At 43.9% G+C, this 24,791-nt stretch overlaps 1 protein-coding gene across 1 annotated transcript in view; it reads right to left on the reverse strand.

Annotated features, from left to right (window-relative positions):
* The window catches only part of SLC22A23 (solute carrier family 22 member 23), a 273,316-nt gene extending 256,636 nt beyond the window's left edge, over positions 1-16,680 (reverse strand). The window contains exon 1 of the mRNA XM_082258072.1: positions 15,831-16,680. Within this exon, the coding sequence (XP_082114198.1) occupies positions 15,831-16,382 (552 nt within the window). The 5' untranslated portion in view covers positions 16,383-16,680. The remainder of the gene's footprint in view (positions 1-15,830) is intronic.
* Between the last annotated feature and the right edge of the window lie 8,111 nt (positions 16,681-24,791).

Consider the following 24,791-nt stretch of genomic DNA (forward strand, 5'->3'; position numbering starts at 1 on the left):
ATAGAACAGAACAGTTATTTTGGAAAGATGCTGAGTCTAGCTTTGTGTCCATTCCCTACTGCATTAGTTATTAATTTGGAACCACTAATCAATAGGTAGATAGCAGTTGTCTATCTATACTATTTCCGGAACAGTTGGCGAGCTTTGCCTAGGAGGGAATTTACAGGAGACCTTGAAAATTCGAAACGAGGAGCTTGAGACAATACAGGAATTTCTGATTATCAGCCAGCTGAGGTAAGCCCCTTGCTTAAATTTCAGTTATCAGACTTCCTTGATCGGTAAAGGCATTTTCGGGATAAAGGGTACCTGTTTTACTCCCCTTAATCAAACTGTATTAATTGGTGGAACATTTTTTGCGATATGGTACTGCTTTACTTTAACTGACAATTGCACGGTCATGCAACACTGTACCCAATAAAATGGATGTCCTTTTCCCCTACAAATAGAGCTTTCTTTTGGAGGTATTTGATCACCTCTGCATTTTTTAGTTTTTGCGATATAAAAATAAAAAAAAAAGGCCAATTTAAAAAAAAAAAAAAAAAAACAGCCTAACATGCAGCAGACATCCTAACACTTTTGACACTTTTTTGGAATTAGTGACACTAATATACAGTGATCAGTGCTAAAACTATACAGTCACTGTACTAATGACACTGGCTGTGAAGGGGTTAAACATAAGGGGGTAATCTAAGGGTTAACCGTGTGCCTAACCAGTGTTTTACTACACTGTGGGTGCTTTTACTAGGGAAAGAGATGGAATTTGTTCCCTGCTTTGCAGGAACACAAACTCCATCCCTTTCCTCCAGGCAGAACGGCGATCTGCCTTGTTTACATAGGCAGACCGCCGTTCTGTGTCTATTCCTCATGATTGGCGGGTGTCAGCAGACATCGAGTTTGCAGTACCTGCCAAGTGACTCCGGCAGTAAATAATAACAGCGGGGGGCGAGAAGTGTCAGATCACACATATATATATATATATATATATATATATATATATATATATATATATATATATATATATATATATATATACACACTGTATATGTGATCCGGCGCACAGGTGCCGCCCTGTAGCAGTAAAACGGCCACAGGCTGGACCTGAACTGGTTATTGAGAATCCCCCCTGAGCAGCTAGATGGGTTTTACTGCACAAATTGCAGATTCCATTCATCACTATTGCCTACAGGCAAGCATAGATATTGGTGATCTGAAGAATCATGAGCTCCTATGAGCATTGTGGTTCCCAAATTTCCACACCTTATACTGAGCCATTGGAGTCACAAAAGTGCATAAAACTTTTAATAATTGGGCTAGTGTTATAGGGAAATGTTCCTCGTGAAGACTGGCCTAGGGTTGCATGCTACAAGACCTCTACCTGGCGGTATATCAGCTCATAGGTTAGGCATAGCAGGCTGGTACCCTCTGGGGAGGTGAGATATAATTCATTTTCGATTTTACTAAAATCCAAGTTAAATAACACATTTGCAACCTTATATATAAAAAAAAAAAAAAAAAAAGTTACAAGCCAGGTCCTGTTTACACCACAACGTATATTATAATTCAGGACTCACTTTATAATTGAAATCTACTGTGGTGCACCTAAAAAAAAAAAACACATCTACATGGTGTTGCAATGCACATACTATATCTGTGAATTTCCCTGAGCTGAATAAAAAATAGTGCAGGACTTGCATTTTGCATGCATTACAGCGTGTTGACAGCCTGTTATTTTAAATGGACATGCCTTAAAGTGGTTATAAACCCTCACATATACACAGTGAAGTGACTGACATCAGATCAATAAACAGAGATGAAACAAAGCATCCTACATAAGTTGTACCCATTTATCTGCATCCCTTTCTTCTACACATCCATTCAAACTGCTGAATTTTAAAGCTTGTCTGAGAGTTCAGAAAAAAGGGAACGGAGAGCTGAAATTACACTCTACAGAGCTCAGTGAGGAGAGCTCTGAGAGCTGATTTGAGGGTAGAGACACGCCCCCCTCCACGCAGCTCACAGGAACAGAGCAGAGGCTGTCAATTAGCTTGAGCTCCCTCCCCTGTCACCATTACTCTTGGTGTCAGGAAAACTTGTTAGAAGTGATTCATGCTAATAGCAGAGGAAATAAGCAGCATACAGAAATGACACTTAATGCCGTTAATTGAGACAAGTCCACACTATAGAGGTATATGCTTTGTTCATATTTCATGTCTGAGGTTTACAACCACTTTAACGCACGAGAATGTGTGCAATGTTGTTTTATGGCGCATACTGTCCCTAAAGTGCTATTCAAAAAGAAATCACGAAGACATTCCTGAATATTGACATCACTTAGCAAGTATGCTGATTCACTAAGCACTACCTGACAGGTGATGTGAGCACTGTCAAATTGGAATTCAGATTAACAGGTCCACTGAGACTTGCTAACAGGTGCAGGCATACATAATGGGACAACTTACTATCTTGCCAGTACAGTGGCAGTTCACAAATTACTAGTGGTCTGAAAACTCTTTTTTTTTCTTCTGTTCAATACATTTTTATTTGTTTTTTTGGGTATCTTTTGCTTCACAGAAAAGGTAAAAACATATAAAATATCCACGTGCCTGCAATGGCACTGTACAAAGCATGAGAAGCATGACATTGTACAGCATATGTCATTATAAAGAAAATATGAAAACAGAACAAAAGGAAACTAAAGTAATATAACATCTAGTGGGAGCAAGAGAAACCAGGGTGTACACTTGAAATGACTTAAAAGGTGTAAAAAAAAAAAAAAAAGAAAAAAACGAGGTACTGGGGATTAAATATATAGGTACTGGACTCCCATTATCCCACACGAGCAGAAAACGATATAAGATGATGCTATGCCAGGATAAAATAGATTTTAGTGTATGTTTATTTACATATATATATATATTTTTTTTCCATAATATATATATACACACACACACACACACACACACACACACATACATATTTTATATATATATATATATATATATATATATATATATATATATATAGAAAAAAAATATATATATATTATGAAAGAAATATATTTAAATAAACATATATTAAAATCTATTTTATATAAAAAAATAAAATTATTTATATATATATATATATATATATATATTTTTTTTTTTTTTTTTTTTTTTAATAGTAGTACTTACGTTTTTTTTTTTTTTTTGCAGAATGGAATCTGTCTATGTCACTTGAGCTTAGGACAATAATATTGTGCATTTTAACTATAGGCAATCTTTTATTTTTATTTTTCCGTTTTGGACAGAGTAGAGATGGATTAGAACATGTCAGTTGTTATTACTGTCTGTGTCCCCATTAGGGACTCACCCTCTCTATTTGTCCTGTTTACCATTATAATTTAAAGTGATATGAAAAGAAAACCCCAAATTTTGGTTTGCCCCAAGTAAAGCAACAGAGAGGAAATCCTCCAATGGGGACACTGGTTCTAATGACCTGGGGGTCCCCAAGGAATTTCCCTAATTTGCAGGGATTTCTTTTAGCTTCCAGCTTGGCTATGAGACAGGAAGAGAAGGGAAATCCCCGCAATAGGACACAGATGGGGAAAAAAATAAAAAATCTGACGGGTTATAACCTCTCTCTAACCAAAATAAAAAAAAAGTTTTGCCTATAGTTCTACTTTAATTAAAGCAAAGTGCAGACACATTTACAATTACAATTACAAAGCCTCCAGGTTTTTCTGCACTGCTTCCCGAATGTTCAGTTGGACAGTGAAAAATTACAACTTCATTCAAAAGAATCCTGATCTCCCTGCTTGAGACTACAAGTCCCATAATGCCAAGCGTCACAGCCAATGCATGCCCCATTCAGTACTCTGTCTATGCAATGTAGGCTTGGAGTTTCTCTTCCAGGAGGGTTGCTCTATAAGACCCACCCGAGAAGTGCAAACCTGGGGCATCGATCTTTGGACTAGCATAATCAAGAAAACAGGAAAGTCTTTGAAGTGGTTGTAAACCTTAACATGTGCACAGTGAAGGGATCATCCTCAGGTTATACACAAAGATTAACCACTTGCCATCCAGGTCATTTCTGACACTTCGCTCCTACATGTAAAAATCAACTTTTTTTTGCTAGAAAATTACTTAGAACCCCCAAACATTATATATTTTTTTTTTTTAGCAGAGACCCTATAGAAATAAATGGTGGGCGTTGCAATTTTTATGTCACATAGTATTTGCTTAGTGCTTTTTCAAATGCAATTTTTTTGGGGATAAAAAAAACTTTCATGAAAAAAAAACACACTAAAAGTTAGCCCAATTTTTTTTTTTTTTAATGTAAAAGATGAGGTTACGCCAAGTAAATAGATACCTAACATGTCACGCTTTAAAATTGAGTTTGCCCGTGGAATGGTGGCAAACTACGGTGCCTAAAATTCTCCATAGGAGACGCTTTAAACGCCCTTACAGGTTACTAGTTTCAATTGGCACAGGAGGTCTGGTGCTAGAATTACTGCTCTCGCTCTGACGTTCACAACAATACTTCACGTGTATGGTGCAATCAGTGTTTACATATGTGTGCCGGAGTAACGTATGCATTCGCATTTGCACGTTAGCACGGTGGGACGGGGGCACTTTAATATTTATTTATTTTATATACTTTTTTTTTTTTTTTTACACTTTTTTTTGTACTAAACTTTATTGCTATCACAACATCCCTTGTGACAGCATGGGCCGTGACAAGTCCTCTTTATGTAGAGATTTGGGGTCTATTAGACCCCAAATCTCTCCTCTAGCCTCCATGCAGCCGATCAGACACAGGTTGGTCTGATCGACTGCTTTCCTGGCCGCTGGTGGCCAGGTAAACAAAGGGGCGGAACCGTAAGTGACAAACTACTCCCTGTATCCAGAGAGAGGGGAAGGACGTCAGTTCCGCTCTCTCTTTACAGGGCAGCCATCGCCGCGGGTAGCCGGTGATGGTGGTGGGTGGGGGGTGGTGGTGGTGGTTTGATTAACAGGTTGCCATAACCATGGGGCGAAAACTTCCACTACCATTGCTATGGCAACCTCCAATCAGAAAACTGCGCCACGCAGTGTCATCACTGCGCAGGCGCGAGATCAGGAGGTGCATGCTGGGTAGCCAGCTGCACCCAATCTCGGAAATAGAAACGAGTGGGCTTCAGATGCCCAAAACTGCGATGGCCCCTGCCTGCTTCCGAGATCAGATCATTTTTTACAGATGAAAAAAAAAAAAAAAAAGACACAGTTACATTTGCAACAATATACAGATAGTAATGTACAATCTGTGCCAATCATGGGGGGGGTGCTTTTAGAAAAAAACTGATTATGGTGACTGGAGCTCCGCTTCAGTCCCGGTTCACACATATGCGATGCAGGAACCCTGCAAATCCACTGCGGGTTCCCGCATCGCATTCAACTGGCAGGCAGCTCACACTGCCATACGCAAATTGCTGGGGGTGTCAATACAAAGGTAATGACACCCCCAGGTCAGTTTGCATATTGCAGTGCGAACTGTCAGTTCGTACATGAATCAGATCATATAGGTGTGAACACCCATGTGATCCGATTCTGGTGCGGACCCAAAAAAGTGTCCTGTGCGAGTTGTGTCTGAATCCGATGCAAATTGATACATACAATCTGTATGGCTGAATTTGCATTGCACAGACATCGCATGTGATTTGCAGAGCGGTGCGCTCTTAATCAAATGCGACGTCTGTCATCGCATATATGTGAACCAGCGCTTAACTGAGACAAGCGCACACTATAGAGGGAATTGCTTTGTTCACATTTCATATCTGAGGTTTACAACCACTTAAAAGACAAATAAGCAGCGGACAAGGTAAGTGGCCAGGTCACCTGCTATATTTGATATAAAAACATAGGATTTTGAAATACTTTAAGAAAGTTGCTGGAGTCAGACTTGCAAAACAAAGGACAGCAATGGGAAACTCTAAAAGTGTCAGATTTTGTATTGTGTTTAGTATATGGCAAAGGGAACCTTATTAGTACAGCATAACTAGCGAAACGCTGGCCGACATGGGTTCTTTCACTGTCTTCCTGAGCACTTTGGAAGGTCCTGAACCCAGGACTGAAAACTGTAAAATCCAGCTTATAAGTCACATCATTGACATGGCCTTCCTTAATGCAGACATTGAGGGATGTGTGTGGATGACAGCACTCTGAATTTGGAGCTGGAATACGCTATTAGCATATTGATAACCAAGGGTTCAGGGGCTCCTGGGCTGTCAGGAAGATGAAAAAGATATATGCAGGCATCTCTTGGCATCTGCTTTTCCCGGTTAGCTGGCTGATGAGATTTATTTTGCTAAAGGCTCACGTTAAAATAGATGACAACTCAGATATGGGTGATGCTTCGGAGTATGGCGCAGCTTCACATGCGGTTATATTTCTGGACAGATTTTTCATAAATCAAGCGCTAAGCAGGCAAGCAATGTTTAGGCAATAATTACAAGCAAAAATCCTGCACAGCGTATCGATCCATTATGTATCAAGGCCTGCGTACTTATACAAGGTCTACAAAACTGAAAAAAATCCATTGTTCTTCATGAATAAAAGTCAAACGGGCGCTGACTAAATTGAAGCCTGGCAAAATATAACAATTGTCGCAATGCATTCTGCTCAATATCAAAAAAATACTCTTACGTATGTTAGTGGTAAGCCTTGGGATCCCGTCACCGAGGTGAGGAACATTTGTTCGGCTTCGTGGTGGCTACTCTAAACTTTCAATAGAAAAAGCTCTTTTATGTGGCTAGCAAAATAAAGGAATCTATCTGAAACCTCCCATATGACATGGTATATAATCTCACTCGTCTGTGGGAAATCTCCAGCCTGGCTCCTAAGGGAAAAGACATTAATAAAGAACTTCACACAGAAAAGGACTTGTGAAGATTTCAAGCCTGAGAAAGCTTTTCATGTTTTGTGGAGCAAGTCCTCGTTTCTTGCAGCAGCTCCCATGCTATGGAACGGTTTCAGAAACAGCCATTGACTTTTCTGAGGTTACAGATATATCTTGAGAGTGTCTCAGCTCCGACCTGAACACTTCCCAATGCCTGTCTGTGTGAAACAAGACATACAGGTTTCTAAGTGGCAGGCAAGAAAGATTGCAGTTATCCTGTTGGGTATGGGTGTCCGCAGGTAGGGGCCAGGGCCATCTTACTGAATGGGCACGCTGGGCATTTGCCCGGGGGCCCCACTTACCTAAGGGGCCCCACCTGCCCAGCCCCAGCTAAGCTGTAGTCCCGATTCTCGTTACATCCCACCACAGAACTTAGAAGGTGGCAAGGGCCTGTCGGCCCTGCGCTGCTGTCAGGCTACTTGGGCCATAGAGGGGGAACCTACAACTACAGGAATACCTGTCTGCCTCCACGGGAACAGACACACATAGGACCAGTCGGACCCAGATGCCGAATTTGGAAGCTGTCATTAGCCTGGCACTGCTGTACCAATAAATATCACCTTATCGATAATTTGCATTTTTATTCTCGTGGGTGATTGTGTAGGCGGGGGCCCCAGTGCACTGCTTTGCCCGGGGCCCTTTAATGCTCTTAAGATGGCACTGGTAGAGGCAGGGGGGGGGCAAATTCTCCCCCCTGGAATCTCAACTTGCCCTTTCAAGTGGTTGTTAAACCACTTTATACCATCCTGTCTGCTCTGTTTAATAATCCTGTGTCTGTGTTTTAAAAAAATAGGGCGTACTTTACCAGTTTTGGAGGGCTGTGCGCCGCCCACGTGACCCATCAGCCCTCTCCTCTCCCCGTCTGACAGCTGCCTGCAGCGGGCGGGGCCAAGGATTCCTCACTGAATTCAGTTGGGAGGGCAGGGGGAGGAGACGAAAGAGGCGGCAGATCACGTGAGCGGCGAGTGGCGCTCTGAAAACTTGTAAAGAATAGCTTATTTTTATAAAACAGAGAAACAGAGGCACACAGGATTATTAAAACAGACTGCAGACAGGATATGAAACTTTATATGAAACAGCAGCAGGAGGGGAGGGGACGGGCACTGACACAGGAGCAGACAGGCAAGGGAGAGAGGGGGGGAGAGAGGACAGAGGAGGATAGGAGGGCTGCGGAGGCACATAAACTGACCACAGTGTCAGGGCTCAGCAGCCATGCGTATACGGTGGTCAGTTTACAGAGGGGAGGACATAGCCGGGCAGGATCAGCCAGGCATTTTAGGTGATAGAAGGGGGCCAAATTACACAGCAAAGCACTGTACTGTATAACATGCTTTACGGGAACAGGATCAACTTTTTTTTTTTTTTTTTAGGTTAACAAATGCTTTAAAAATAAATGCTGCTGTTTGCTCTTTAAAAATAAATATTCAAAATAAGTATAATGACTAAGCCCCCGTTCACACTAAGGCGACCTGTGAGGCGACGTCGCCGTAGGTCGCCTCCCATAGGGAAACTGCGGACCCGTTCTAATAGGAGCGACACAAGTCGCTCCGACTTAGAAAAAGGGTCCGGAGCTTCTTTGGGGCGACCAGGAGGCGACCGCCATAGACTTCAATGTTATGAAGTCCGTGGCAGCCGCTCCGAGGTCGCGGCACGCTGCTCGCACCGCGACCTCGGAGGTCGCGGTGCGAAGTAGCGTCGCCCCTATGTGAACGAGGGCTAAGCCTCTCCCCTTCATGACATTGTTGAAAATGGGCAGAGCATGGGTGGCCTTAAAATGATACCCCCCCCACCTGAAAAAAGTTCTGCAGACGCCCATGCTGTTGGGTATCTTCTGTCAGAAACCATAGCAGAACACCCACAGCCAACCTGACTTCAAATTTCAGCTGGTGGGCAGAACATTCTTGTAACTCAGTATCAAGTAGAGCTATAGTTACACATAGTACATTTACTTATCTCTCTCCTTCTATAATATATATATTTATTTTAAAGAGTTATTTTACTACTTCCCGACTGTAGGACCCAGGTGTCAATCCAGCGGCCCTCCAGCTGTTGCGGAACTAAAAGTCCCATGAGGCATTGCAAGGCTGAAAATTACAAGCATGACTCCCACAGGCAGAAGCATGATGGGACTTGTAGTTACGCAACAGCTGGAGGACCACCAGTTTGACACCCCTGCATGTAGAATGTCCATGGACATCCTTAGGTTGAAGTGGCGCCATCCTAGTGGCCGATTAGCTGCTGGATGGCTTTTACAGGCAGCGGGAGGGGAATGCCCCATCCTGCCGCCTCTTTGGGCTTTCCGGTGTGATTGGGGAGCCCAGTATGCGATCTGCCGGGTTACCATAGAGCTGGCCATAGACCAGGTGGTTCCCAGCCATCTCCATGGTCTTGGGAGACTGGAAGTGATGGCATAATGTCACTTTCGGTTCTGGCAGACTGCTATTTTATATTTTTTTTCTGGAAAGCAGAGATCAATGTTTATTTTTTTATTTTTTTGGATCTCATGCTTTCCTGGGTAGAGGCGAGATCTGGGCTCTTAGTGCCGGTTCACACTTCAGCGATGTCAGACATCACATGTGATTCACACCGCACTGCTATGCAAATCACATGCGATGTCTGTGCGATGCGAATTCAGCCAGATTGTATTGCTGAATTTGCATCGCATTCTGACCAAAGTTGTGCAGAACCCTTTTTTGGTCTGCACCTATGTTATTCAATTCAAGTCCGAATTATATAATATATATAATATTATATTATATATATATATATTTTTTTATTATTATTTTTTTTTTTCTAACTGTCATTTTAGGTTTTGGCCAATTGCATCCCGAATTTTCGGTTTCGGTACCAAAATTTCCATTCAGTGTACCTCTAGTTGTAAGCCTACTTATTCAAGCCCACTTGAATATGCTGTTGAGTTGACTCAGCAAAAGTTCGTACTTGGTTTTTTAGATTTCCTAAAAAGGACCATAAAAATTTTTGGCAAAGAAAAAGAACAGGACATGTACAAGAAGATAAGGAAAAGCAAACATATGCATAGCCGACATTGGGAATAGCTTAGTCATGACAAAAGCAATTGCATTTCTACAAGGTGACAATCTACTCTGTCAACATGCTTGAAATAGTTGACTTTCTATTCCAGCCTTCTTTACATAGGTCATTAAACTGTTACTTTTAATTACTAATTGTCAATGTTTATTTCCACAGAAGTAAAAATGCAACCTACTCCAGGTGGACAAGTATTGTGAAAATCTAATTAATTAGTGTTTCGGTAACAAATGATGAATCATTTCCTGTTAACATCATGCAATGTTTATGGCATTGACCAACACAGGTTTTCAAAGAGAAAAGAGGGGGGGAATGAGATGGCTTGAATACACAGTTGCAAGCAGGACACAGTTCTGAGATAACAGATCTTTTCAGTGTCAGCTAGGGCTGGCCATACATGGTTCAAATCCATTAGATTATACACAGTTCCTCTTAACCACTTAAGCCCCGGAAGATTTTACCCCCTTCCTGACCAGGGCCTATTTTGCGATTCGGCACTGCGTGACTTTAACGGACAATTGCGGACGTGCGACGCTGTACCTAAACGAATTAGACGTCCTTTTTTTCCCACAAACAGAGCTTTCTTTTGGTGGTATTTGATCACCTGTGTGATTTTTTGATCATGCGCTATAAACAAAAAAAGAGCGTCAATTTTGCAAAAATAACAATATTTCTTTATATGAAATTCCCCCCAAAAAAATATGTAAAAATCAAAATTTTTTAACATATTAGGCCAATTTGTTTTCTGCTACATATGTTTGGTAAAAAAAATAAATAAATAAAACGCAAAAAGCGTATTTTGATTGGTTTGCGCAAAAGTTATTGAGTTTCCTAACTACGGGAAAGATTTTTGTCATTTTTTAACGAGTAATGGCGGCGATCTGCGATTTTTTTGTGGGACTTGCAACATTGCGGCGGACAGATCGGACCCTTGACTGACATTTTTGACTAAGTGTGTCCTAGGGGCGTGCTTCTAACTGTGATTGGACATGGCTACTAGTGTAAGAACAGATATCAACGGTCCTACATAGTAGAACCGTCTGATCTCCATTCTTACACAGGGAAGAATGACAGGCGGCTTTGTTTACATCAGCCGCCTGCCTTTCTTCCGGTGTCACGGACGATCGTGAGTGCCCGGCGGACATCGGGTCTGCCGGGCACAAGCGCGCGCGGGGGGTCCGTGACCGCGCGGGAGCACGCCTTCGGCGGCGCGCGCTCACTCCCTAGAAGCCTCACAGGCTAGCGACGTAGTACTACGTCGCTTTGCCTGTGAGGGGCTGACCGCCGCAGTAAATAGTTGTGCGGCGGTCGGCAAGTGGTTAATGATCGATCAACTTGGGTACAACCCGCCTGCCGGATTCACTTCCGATGATCGCAAGCCCCTAGAGATAATAACTGTCTTCCCCTGGCAGGGATGGCTTTCCCCTGCCTGCCCCCACTGGGAGAAGACAATTACTCAGCAGGAGGAATTCTGGTGGTTGCAGGAAAGAACTTTGCACTATCGAGCTGCCTAATACATCCACACCAAGCCGCTCTTCAATGGGCTCCTATGTGGCATGTGCTTCAGGCAACATCAAGCCGAAACTCTTGTAGGTCTTCCCAGTCAATGGCTAATGTACCCTTCTCACTATGCCCGACAGCCAGGAATAACTGGTTTACATTTTAAGAATTACTACCTCATATACAAAGCAAAATTAGAAGGTCTGAATTGCACATTTGGAAAGCAGCATGAAAAAAAATTCTCAACCAGGGTTCGGTGGGATTCTTCCAGAACTTGTTACTGATCCGACTGACCTCCTGTTGAATAGTATCTACATGGTTTCTGAGCCAATACCATGTGACGAAGCAAGCTGTAGGGCACCAAAGTTTTTTATAGCTGACTGTAAGGGTGCCACTCTTACCACAACTGTAAGAGGAGTATTCTTCTTACTAGCCACCAATGTAAGGGTACCTCCAAGTGATTTTATTAGGAGTTCCCCAAGACCTGAAGCCTATTTCAAGGGTTCTTCAAGGGTGAGAGTTTGAAAAGGCTGCTATAGACAGTGTTTTATTTTATTTTTCTATTTTTTCCCCCTGTAAAGTGGAGTATGCAATCATTTTAACAACTTGCCGCTCACTCGCAATGCACAGCAGATGCGCAAAGTGACATACTGGTACATCGCTGCCTACTTCCAGGTTTAGGGCGCGCACATGCGCAACCCCCGCTCGTCTCCCACTGTGACTGTACACAGCGGGAGCCTGTTAGCAAGTACCGGCCAATGATTCACATATGGCGACCTGCTGATGGTCATAGCCCAGCGCTCTTGTGTTGGTAAACAACACAGAGCTCTGTACAGAGGGAGAGATTTGTCAGTCTCATAACTGCAAAGCAAGGGAGAAACTGAGAAATTATTATTAAAGCAGCACACTATACACATTGTTAGGAACACTTTTAACCCCTTCATCGGCCCACATGTTAACCCCTTCCCAGCCAGTGTATAGTATTATCACGGATCACTGTATTGATGTCACTGTTGATGTCAGTGGCCCCCCAGCATCAGTTAGTGTCAGATTGCCTGCCCCACTATCGCTGTCCCATTATAAGTAGCTGATCACCACCATTAGTAGTATAAAAAAAAAAAAAAAAAAATTATATATAAGACATTTTCCAGTTTATATATATATATATATATATAAAAAGACATTTTCCAGTATATATATATATATATATATATATATATATATAAAGACATTTTCCAGTATATATATACAGTAAAACCTTGGTTTGAGAGTAACTTGGTTTGAGAGCTCTTTGCAATACAAGCAAATTTTTTAAATAAATTTTGACTTGATATACAAGCGATGTCTTGATATACAAGTAGTGTCATGTATAAAAAAGAAGAGAGGCGCCTCTAAGTGTAGCAATATGGTTACATTTAATGAAGGTTCAACATTTAGCAACTCACATGGTTGATGAATAAAATAGGCACATCTAAGTATGCAGGCATCCGGGGTAAAGCTGTCCACATAGACCGTCCTCTGCACAGCCATCTTCATCATCCCTTCCCCGCTGCACTCCACGAGTGTTTCAAAGCCTCACTTTCAGATCACTCTACTGCAGGCTATTCTTCCCGGTCATGACTGCAGACTGACAGTGGTGAGAGCCGGTGGCTCAGAAGATGGTCTATGTTCACAGCTTTACCCCAGATGCCTGCATACTTAGATGTGCCTATTTTAATCATCAACCATGTGAGTTGCTAAATGTTGAACCTTCATTAAATGTAATCATATTGCTACACTTAGAGGCGCCTCTCATCTCTCTTATATTCTGTAGCTCTGCTAGATTTTGCTTCTAATCCCCTGGGGAAGGCTGCATATTGCGGATGGACATTTTATGGTTACACAACCTATCACATTGCTATAATCTTTGTATATAGACTATAAACTGAAGGACTTGTGGAACGAATCATCTGAGCTTCCATTATTTCTTATGGGGAAATTTGCTTTGATATAAGAGTGCTTTGGATTACAAGCATGTTTCCAGAACGAATTATGCTCGCAATCCAAGGTTTTACTGTATATATAAAACAAATTGGCCTAAAATGTTAAAAAAATTTTGATTTTTACATTTTTTTGAGGAATTTCATATAAAAAAATTTGAAAAATATTGTTATTTTTTCATAATTGTCGCTCTTTTTTTGTTTATAGCGCAAAAAGTAAAAAAAAAAAAAAAAAAAAAAAAATCGCACAGGTGATCAAATACCACCAAAAGAAAGCTCTGTTTGTGGGAAAAAAAGGACGTCAATTTCATTTGGGTACAGCGTCGCACGACTGTCCTTAAAGTAACGCAGTGCCAAATCGCAAAATAGGCCCAGGTCTTTGAGCAGCAAAATCCTCTGGGGCTTAAGTGGTTAAGGCTACCAATTAACTGTGGCCAGGGCATTCAATGTCCTACAGCTGCACATATACAAAGGGATGGGGATGCTTGTGACAACTTTGACCTCACATGGTCGAACCCAAGTGGCCAAAGTCCAGACCAAACCCAAGCTTATCACCACCAAGGAGCCAGGTGCCAAACACTAAGAAACTGTGCTGCAATAAAGGCATATTTTAATTCCCTGTAATAATTACAGAATACCTGCTACAGTATATTACCAGGGTTGCCAACTGTCATGAAATTTAAGGACAGTTTGTAAAATGATTTTTACATCGGTCCATGAATGTCCGTTACGGATAATGCACTGTACATGTCTGTAATGGACATTTGGGGACAGGCGTAAAAATCACTGATTTTACAAACTGTGCGAATTTACTGACATTTGGCAACCTTGAATCATAGTTGTAACAGACATTTGGGGACAGATGTAATGATCATGAATTTTGCAAACCTTCCTTGAATTAGTGGCAGTTGGCAACCCTGAATCATGGTCGTAACAGACATTCGGGGACAGATGTAAAAATCCTGGATTTTACAATTACTGACAGTTGGCAACCCTGAATCATGGTCAGAACAGACATTCGGGGACAGATGTAAAAAAATCACAGATTTTACAATTACTGACAGTTGGCAACCCTGAATCACGGTCAGAACAGACATTCGGGGACAGATGTAAAAATCACAGATTTTACAATTACTGACAGTTGGCAACCCTGAATCATGGTCAGAACAGACATTCGGGGACAGGTGTATAAATCACAGATTTTACAATTACTGACAGTTGGCAACCCTGAATCACGGTCAGAACAGACATTCGGGGACAGATGTAAAAATCACAGATTTTACAATTACTGACAGTTGGCAACCCTGAATCACGGTCAGAACAGACATTCGGGGACAGATGTAAAAATCACAGATTTTACAATTACTGACAGTTGGCAACCCTGAATCATGGCAGTAACATACATTCGGGGACAGGTGTATAAATCATGCATTTCACAAACTGCTCATGAATTTACTGACAGTTGGAAACCCTGAATCACATCTGTAATGAACATTCAAGGACAGATGTAAAAATTACGGATTTTACAAACTGTGTGAAATTACTGACAGTTGGCAACCCTAAATCATGGCTGTAATGGACACTCAGGGACAGATGTAAAAATCACGTATTTTACAAAATGTGTGAATTTACTGACAGTTGGCAACCCTAAATCATGGCTGTAATGGACACTCAGGGACAGAAGTAAAAATCACCTATTTTACAAACGGTGTGAATTTACTGACAGTTGGCAACCCTGAAGCACATCTGTAACAGACATTCAGGGACAGATGTAAAAATCACAGATTTTGCAAACTGTGTAAATTTACTGACAGCTGGCAACCCTAAATGATGGCTGTAATGGACATTCAGGGATAGAAGTAAAAATCAAATATTTTACAAGCTGTGTGAATTTACTGATGGTTAGCAACCCTGAATCATGGCCCTAATGGACATTTGGGGACAGACGTAAAAATTGCACATTTCACAAACCGTCTGTGAATTTACTAATAGTTGGCAACCTTAAATCATGGCGGTAAAAGACATTCAAGAACAGACGTAAAAATTACGCATTTCACAAACCGTCTGTGAATTTACTGACAGTTGGCCACCCTGAATTATGGCCATAACAGACATCTAAATCACGCATTTCACAAGCCGTTTGTGAATTTACTGACAGTTGGCCACCCTGAATTATGGCCATAACAGACATTCAGAGACAGACACCTAAATCACAGATTTTCCAAACTACATGAAATTACTGACAGTTGGACAATGCTGAATCAGATCCGTCGCAGAAATTTGGTGACACGTAAAAATTACGCGTTTCACAAACTGTCTGTGAATTTACTGACAGTTGGCAACCCTGAATCAGAAGTACAATAGTATGTAGACCGCAGGTGCACTTACCTTGCTCACTACATTTTGGACTAGGCCAGCATGGATTTGATAGGTCCACTGGTGGCACAGGCAGGAGTCATTGTTGTTGGGGGGCAGTGTGCCGGCGATGGGGGACGGTGTGGTGGGCAGCTGTGGGGGTGGTATTAGAAGCATGACCTCTGGGGCGCGGGTGGTGGTGCCATTCCCTAGGTGCAGGTGGCTGTCATGGGCAGTGTCCATCACCATGGAGCCATTAGTCTTGCACCATTTATCCGGTATGTCCAAGAGGAAGAAGTCTGAGAACTGGCTGAAGCTGAGGAACAAAGCTGGGATCCAGGTGAGCAGTACCAGGCGCTTGTTGAAGTTGCCCAGCCCCCCCAGGAAGGGCAGCACCGAGCCATCGAAGTCCAGCAGTAAAGGGTTGTAGCGGGAGCCCGGGTGTGCTGGGGAAGAAGCGGGGGCGGAGGAAATCTCCTCTGTGGATGGGGGGATCGAAGTGCTGGAAGCGGGCAGTACAGAGCCATTCTCCTCGGCCACCGGCTCTCTCATCCAGCCGCTCTCCCGATCCCGGTCTATGGCCATGATGCCGCCTCCTGCCAGGGGCAGCCGCTGCCGATCAATGACAGCATGCAACACTCATCAGCCCCGATCACTGATCTCCGATCCCTCCGATCACTGATCCCTCTAAACACAGATCCCTCCGATCGCTGATCCCCGATCCCACCGATCACTGATCCCAGATCCCACCGATCACTGATCCCAGATCCTTCCGATCACTGATTCCAGATCCCTCCGATCACTGATCCCAGATCCCACCGATCACTGATCCCAGATCCTTCCGATCACTGATTCCAGATCCCTCCGATCACTGATCCCAGATCACTGATTCCTCCGATCACTGACTGCATGCAACACTCATCAGCCCTGGTCACAGACTGATCCCTCCGATCACCTCCACATGGGTCTGATCAATGTCAGTGTATGGATGTATGTTCTCCTGTACAGGTGATCAGGACACACAATGCTCCTCCGGGGACATGTGAGCAGACCGTACACAACACCCGGCACCCCTCTCTCTCTCCTGTCTTCTCTGTACACACCGGACCAGCCGAGTGTCAGTGCCCGGGAGGAATCCCCATGCTGGAGGAGATCCGCCTGTAGACTGTGAAAGGTGAGCCGATCACATCCACAAAGGCCAGCTCACACAACACATCCCCACCTCCTCCCACAGCCGGGACAACGACAAATCTCATTCGGCCGCTCTTCTCTCACTACAACGCATCCCCGGGATCCCTGCAGACGGGGCCGCTTCCGTCACTGGCCGCTGGAGGGCGCTGCTGAGCCAGGCTTCCCCATCCATAGGACAGTGCTGGCCACATCCGCTGCTTTGTGATTGGGAAGCCCCAACTCTTCTATAAAACTGTCAGGGGTTTTCTGGTGTCCTTTCTCCTACCTCAGTCCTGCCACATACACTCACCGGCCACTTTATTAGGTACACCTGTTCAATACGCTTGGTAACACGAATTGCGAAACAGACAATCACATGGCAGCAACCAAGACGCGGTGAAGACGACTTGTTGAAGTTCAAACCCAGCATCACAATGGAGATGATCAGACCATTTTTTGCGATATGGCACTGCGTTACTTTAACTGACAATTGCACGGGCGTGATGTCCTTTTTTTCCCCCCACAAATACAGCTTTCTTTTGGTGGTATTAGATTGCGGTTTTTATTTTTTGGGCTATAAACAAAAAAAATCAACAATTTGGGAAAAAAACATTTTTTACTTTATGCTATAAAACATTTCCAATAAAAAAAAAGTCAAAAATCAAATTTATTCATCATTTTAGGCCAATATGTATTCTGCCACATATTTTTGGTAAAAAAGAATCCCAATAAGGCCTCTTTACACTGGCTGAAAAACTGACAGGCGGACCTGATCAGACTCTCCATGCATCCCTATGGGGAAGCAGATGAGAGCGGTGACATCTCCGCTGATACCCTCTGCTATCCAGTCTGATCCTGTCCGTGAAATCCGGATGGATGGAAACCCTATTTTCCATCTGTCTGGAGGATCGGATCGGATAAAAACGGACAGGCTGTCCATTTTCATCTGATCTACCATAGAGAAGAGCGGGGATCTGACAGCTTGGTCTCTGCAATGTAAGCGGAGACAGACCTGTCATCCACCTGTTCAGCGGGGATCAGCGGATCGAACCCCAGCTGAGCAACACACAGTCTGCTGGGCGGAAAGCCTGTGTGAATAGACCCTGAGTGTATATGGATTGGTTTGCGCAAAAGTTATAGCGTCTACAAACTATGGGATATTTTTATGGAATTTGTATTTATTTATTTTTTATAATAATGGCAATCAGTGATTTTTATAAAACTGTGACGTGGCGGACAAATTGGACACCTAACTGACACTTTTTTGGGGACCAGTAACACTAATACAGTGATCAGCGCTAAAAAAAAAGCACTGTCACTGTACTAATGACACTGGCAGATAAGGGGTAAACATCAGGGGCGTTTAAAGAGTTAAGAGTGCTCCTAGGGAGTGCTTTCTAACTGTGGGGGGGATTGGCTTAAGTGGAGGAAGAAAGAGATCCTTGTTTCTGCTTAGAAACACAAGATCTCCATCTTCCTCTCTAAAAGAATGATGGTCTGCCTTGTTTACATAGTTCTGCCTCAATTGTGAACGATCAGTGGGTGCCGGCAGACATCGCATCTGCCGGAGCCGCTGATTGGCCCCAGCTGCATCCAATCACAACGGAAGCAGGTAAACACTGTTTACTATGTTTTGAATGGACACAGGGAGTAGAAAAAGAAGGGGCCGGTAAATTACATATTTACTAGTCCCCTCCACCACTTTCCATCCTAAAAAATCCCCCCGCAGCAACCGGGGGGGGGGAGGGTAGCCAGCAGCACTGTGGGGTGAGGGGGGGGACCCTGGCAGTAGGGGGAATCAGCACCACACATAGTGGCTAGGGCACACCTGGCACACCCCCTGCCCACGGGTTATGGTTCTACCCCTCCCCCTTCTTTATTCCTAAACACTCACCTGTCTCCTCTCATGGCTCTAGTGCTGTCCAGGCTGCAGCACGGCTCCTCTCACTGCCATGCCTCACAGGAGAAACCCTAAAGTCCAAATGGGAAGAAGCACCATGGGACAGTAGGCAGGATTTTTACTCCAACTTACTCAACTACAATAAAAAGGCAGACACCTGTAAATTTTGGGAAAAAATTGGCTGCGGCCGTTTATTATTGGTTTTAAAACTTTATTAAATAGATAATCAAACACAACCCAGCCACCGCGGCTCATGCTGCATAAATAAATATTTCAGATAAAATTCATCACTTTCAAATTAATAACAAGAAAACCGTCCCCCTTTGTTTACACAAAGGTGACCCACCACATAAAAAACAGCCGCGACAAGGGAGGGAGGGATGGGGAACACCAAAGGTATGACTTCTGAGGTGAATAAACCCCGCTGAGATGATACCCTCTTTTTATAGAGCCCCAGGTTGTTCTAGAAGCTTCTCCAGCTGTCACGTGCCCCTGCAGGTGTGACCTGTCACCTGCAGTGACGCGTGACCTCCCACTGCAGCTGATTACCTCAGGATAGCCCTCTCCTTCCCGCCCTTTTTTCCCTGAGGAAAAAAGGAGGGAAAACCTGACTGACCTAAACCTGACCTCTTTCCCACCACTCTCCCATGAGGAAAAGGGGGCATATTCTGCCTTCCCTTTTCCTCTCATTTCAGGTGAGTAACAAATAATCCCCTTCACTCATGCAAGGGATGTTGACGTGTTTCACACAACAAAGTGCTTAATCATTATGATTAAATACTTTGTTGTGTGAAACGCGTCAACATCTCCTTTACCCTGTGCTGAATGTCACGCTGATAATGTTGGCATAAACTTTTTGCTATCGGAAAGTGTCCTGTTGTTGTGTGCGGCCATCTTTCTTTTTTCTCCAATGTCTGTGGTAGCGATGACGGGCAGGTACCTACAAGTGAGGACTGTGAAGGGGATTATTTGTTACTCACCTGGAGCGGTGCTTCTTCCAATTTGGACTTCAGGGTCCACTAGAGAGTGGACACCGTGGTGGTGGCCATCCTCCTTTCTCCAGAGACCCTGAAGGCTGTGGAGCCATAGGCTCCTGCTGCTGTCAGTCAAACTCATGTGAGGAGGGAGTGGGGGGGCGTGGCTTACCAGTGCTGTGTGTGTGTATGGACACACAACCCAGCTCGGGAGCACGCCCATGGGTGCCTCTCTAGCACCTGGCTTGATCTCCTCGATCTATTTATTTTTTTGGCTAAAATGAATATTTCTGAAGTTTAAAGGGGAAAAAAAATAGCAGAAAAAGAAAAATTAAGGCTCTATTCACATACAGTATAGGCGTTTCGGATCACGGGCAAAATTGCCTCGATTCTGCCCATGATTCCGAACCACTGCAAGTCGCGGGACGCTCGAGCGATTCCCGTGCCTTGCAATGGCACCCCAAACGCGGTGCAATTTTGCTGCGATTGTTTCCCAACGTGCAAAAGAAGTGCAAGAACTTCTTTTGGGCGTCAGGCGTCCTGCGATTCTGTTTGTGCCATTTTACCAAGATTCGTGGGGCGACAATCACGGCAAAATCGCGCCGTGTTTGGGGTGCCATTGCAAGTCATGGGAACCGCTCGGGTGTCCCGCAACTTGCAATTGTTCAGAGTCGCGGGCAGTATCGTGGCAATTCTGCCCGCAATCGGAAACGCCTATATGTGAGCCTAATATAGCATATACAATCGCATCCAGTGTTGGGCATGTAACTTAAAAAAAGTAATTAGTTATAGTTACTAGTTACTTTTCCCAAAAAGTAACTGAGTTAGTAACTGAGTTACAATAGTAAAAAAGTAACTAATTACCAGGGAAATAACTATTGCGTTACTTTAAAAAAAAAAAAAATCAAATATGTCAAATAACTTGTATGAGTGGTATTTACTGAGTGGTACTGGCTGGCTGCATGGTACACTGGTACCTGCGTGGTACACTGCCGGTGTATAGGGTGGGTGGGTAGGTGTATATAGGGGTCAGTGGGTGTATAGGGTGAGTAGATAGGTGTATAGAAGGGTCAGTGGGTGTATAGGGTGGATAGGTAGGTGTAATTAGGAGTCAGTGGGCTTATAGGGTGAGTAGGTAGATGTATATAGGGGTCAGTGGGTGTATAGGGTGGGTAGGTAGGTGTATATAGGGGTCACTGGTTGTATAGGGTGGGTAGGTAAGTGTATATAGGGGTCAGTGGGTGTATAGGGTGGGTAGGTAGGTGTATATAGGGGGTCAGTGGCTGTATAGGGTGGGTAGGTAGGTGTATATAGGGGTCAGTGGGTGTATAGGGTGGGTAGGTAGGTGTATATAGGAGCCAGTGGGTGTATAGGGTGGGTAGGTAGGTGTATATAGGGGTCAGTGGGTGTATACGGTGGGTAGGTAAGTGTATATAGGGGTCAGTGGGTGTATAGGGTGAGTAGGTAGGTGTATAGAATGGTCAGTGGGTGGATAGGGTGGATAGGTAGGTGTAATTAGGGGTCAGTGGGTGTATAGGGTGGGTAGGTAGGTGTATATAGGGGTCAGTGGGTGTATAGGGTGGGTAGGTAGGTGTATATAGGGGTCACTGGTTGTATAGGGTGGGTAGGTAGGTGTATATAGGGGTCAGTGGGTGTATAGGGTGGGTAGGTAGGTGTATATAGGAGCCAGTGGGTGTATAGGGTGGGTAGGTAGGTGTATATAGGGGGTCAGTGGCTGTATAGGGTGGGTAGGTAGGTGTATATAGGGGTCAGTGGGTGTATAGGGTGGGTAGGTAGGTAGGTGTATATAGGAGCCAGTGGGTGTATAGGGTGGGTAGGTAGGTGTATATAGGGGTCAGTGGGTGTATAGGGTGGGTAGGTAGGTGTATATAGGGGTCAGTGGGTGTATAGGGTGAGTAGGTAGGTGTATAGAATGGTCAGTGGGTGGATAGGGTGGATAGGTAGGTGTAATTAGGGGTCAGTGGGTGTATAGGGTGGGTAGGTAGGTGTATATAGGGGTCAGTGGGTGTATAGGGTGGGTAGGTAGGTGTATATAGGGGTCACTGGTTGTATAGGGTGGGTAGGTAGGTGTATATAGGGGTCAGTGGGTGTATAGGGTAGGTAGGTGTATATAGGGGTCAGTGGGTGTATTGGGTGGGTAGGTAGGTGTATATAGGGGTCAGTGGGTGTATAGGGTGGGTAGGTAGGTGTATATAGGGGTCAGTGGGTGTATAGGGTGGATAGGTAGGTGTAATTAGAGGTCAGTGGGTGTATAGGGTGGGTAGGTAGGTGTATATAGGGGTCAGTGGGTGTATAGGGTGGGGAGGTAGGTGTATATAGGGGTCAGTGGGTGTATAGGGTGGGTAGGTAGGTATATAAGGTGGGTAGCTAGATGTATATGGGGGCGGGGGGTTGGTGGATGTACAGGTACAGTGCAGGGCTGTCACCGCTCTCACGGTTCCCCTCGGCCGGTCCCTCTCGGCTCTCCTCCATGTCACCCATGCCAGTACCGCAGACAGCGCCGGCAGGGTCATAGAGGAATGAGGAGGAATTACACTACTGCCATCTAGTGGCGGTAGATGTAATTGCGGTAACGCCGCTTAAGTAATGGGAACGGCATTACAGCGGGAGGAAAAGTAATCAATTAGATTACTAATTACCCGCAAAAGTAACGGCGTTAGGTAACGCCGTTTACTTTAACGCCGTTATTACCATCACTGATTGCGACACAAATTATATTGTAATTGAATGTTATTAAAAATGATCTTTCCTTTTCAATCTGCAGCTGTTGTAATTTTCTGACAATGCAATCCAATATGGCTACCTGGAGGTGTTCTGTACACAGAATGTATACTGACCACACCCCAGAAACATAGTTTCCTGCTTGTGTGATTGGCTCACCAATTTTCCCAGAAGTCTGTCTAAGATACGAGTCAGATTTCTGGCATTTTTGCAACAAAAAATGTCATTTTTGGTGAGATACTCCCAATAGGAACAGGTCTAAAGGGGTGTAGACCCAGCAGCTATTCTCATTAGAGCCCTGCAGCTGCACAGCTGGTTGATAATTATAAAACCACTCCCATTACACCCACTCAGCACAGAGGAACAAACAATGATTTCTTCAGAATCACAAAAGGTAGGAATCTGCAACAAAGGTTGTTAAAATCCTTGTAATGTACATAGATCACCCAGAGGGGGAATGTTTTTTTCTCAACAAAAGTGGAGTTACGCTTCAAATGCACATGTAAAACTCCTAAAACACTATTCTAGAATGCTGGTATTTCTGCACAAAAATTCTTAGAAACTACGCCTAAAAATGCTTGAAAATTTCTCTGCTCAGGTGTGAATGCAGTTTTGGGCCTCATGCACACTGGGCTTAAAAAACGCCACTTGTACACTTGTTTGACGTTTTATTTTCTGCCTGTAAAAGCGTCTCTATATTAGTCTATATGGTTATGCACACACATGCGTTTACAGGCATCTTGGAAGAGGAGAGTTTACAGGTTGAAAAAAAAAAAAATACATCACCAGCATGTTCAAGAGAGGCGCTTTTGAGCAGAAAAAAACACTTGAGATGCGTAAATGGGTCTAACCACGCTTAGACACTAGACTTATTGAGTGCTTGAGTGTTTATTCATTCCAGTGGCCAGAAAAATGTAATATTCTGGCATATGGAATCCGTTGATGTGCCTAAACGTGTGTTCCTTTTAATATAAGGACACTTGCCTGTCAAGAAATCCCGTAATTTCGGCACCCCTAGCCGATTCATCAATCGGCTTTGGGCGCAGGCGCCGGCATCTTCACTAAGCGAAACAGGAAGTGAAGCTTTCCGGCTTCACAGTCTGTTTCCTACTGCGCATGCGCGGGTCACGTTGCACTTTCTGAATGGTCCCGCTGTCTATTGGGACCTGTGTGTCTCCTAGAAAGCAGAGGGGGGGGGGAGGAGGAGGGGCTGGAATTTTCATCGATCGCCAAGATCACCGTGCGGCGATCTTACCTAGAAGTGGGAGTGGGTGCCTGGTTTTGATTGGTATCCACTCCCCCCAAAAAGTGCCAAATGTGGCAGTGTGAACTTTAAGCAGCTTTCAGAGGAGAAAATCTAACACCCTGTGTACATTAGGCCTTATAGATAGCATACTTAGTGTGCTGTGATCAAGGCTCATCGCCGAAACGCATTGGCCACCTTGCCTATTACCTGTCCTCTGCTGGCTGTTTACTTCACACTGGGCCTGTATTTTTCAGTCAATCATAAAATATAGCCTGATATAGACTCAGTGGTGTTGGAAGAAGTGTTCCCTGCCTAATACTGCAGAGAATACACTGTGATTGGTGGAGAGGCTGGCCATGTGACTTTTGCAGGTCAGTTTACGTGCCTTCATTATCCACTGCTATCCGCATCTCTCCTCTGTCTCCCTCTGTCCTCCTCCCGCCTCCCCTACCTACCTGTCAGCTCTCACTAGTGCCGCTCTGCTCCCCTCCCCGCTGCTACAAAACTTTGTGATCTGTATACCATCCCCATTGTTAGATAAGAACATGTGTCTTAGTGTCTGTGCTTTATAAAAAAAGTAAATTCTACCTGATTTTACAGTGCCTACCGGCGCTCACGTGACTCCTAAGCTCTCTCCTAAGCTAACATCAGTGGGAGTTCTCGGCCCTGCCTGCTGGAGCTGTCAGACGGGAAAAGGAGAGAGCTTGGAGTCACGTGAGCGCCGGAAGGCTCTGTGAAATCAGGTAGAAATCGCCTTTTTTGTTTTATGAAGCACAGACACTAGGACATATGTTCTTATCCAACAATGGGGATGGTATAAAGATCACATAGTGGCTTCACAACAACTTTAAATATTTGTTTATTTCATGTATTTATATAAAGTCGGCAATTTAAGTAGTGCTTTACATTTTGTACAGTCACATCAGTCCGTGCCTTAATGGAGCTTACAATCTTAAGTCCCT

This window comes from Pelophylax lessonae, assembly GCF_965119305.1.
Source record: "Pelophylax lessonae genome assembly, chromosome: 5".
Classification (NCBI taxonomy): Eukaryota; Metazoa; Chordata; class Amphibia; order Anura; family Ranidae; genus Pelophylax; species Pelophylax lessonae.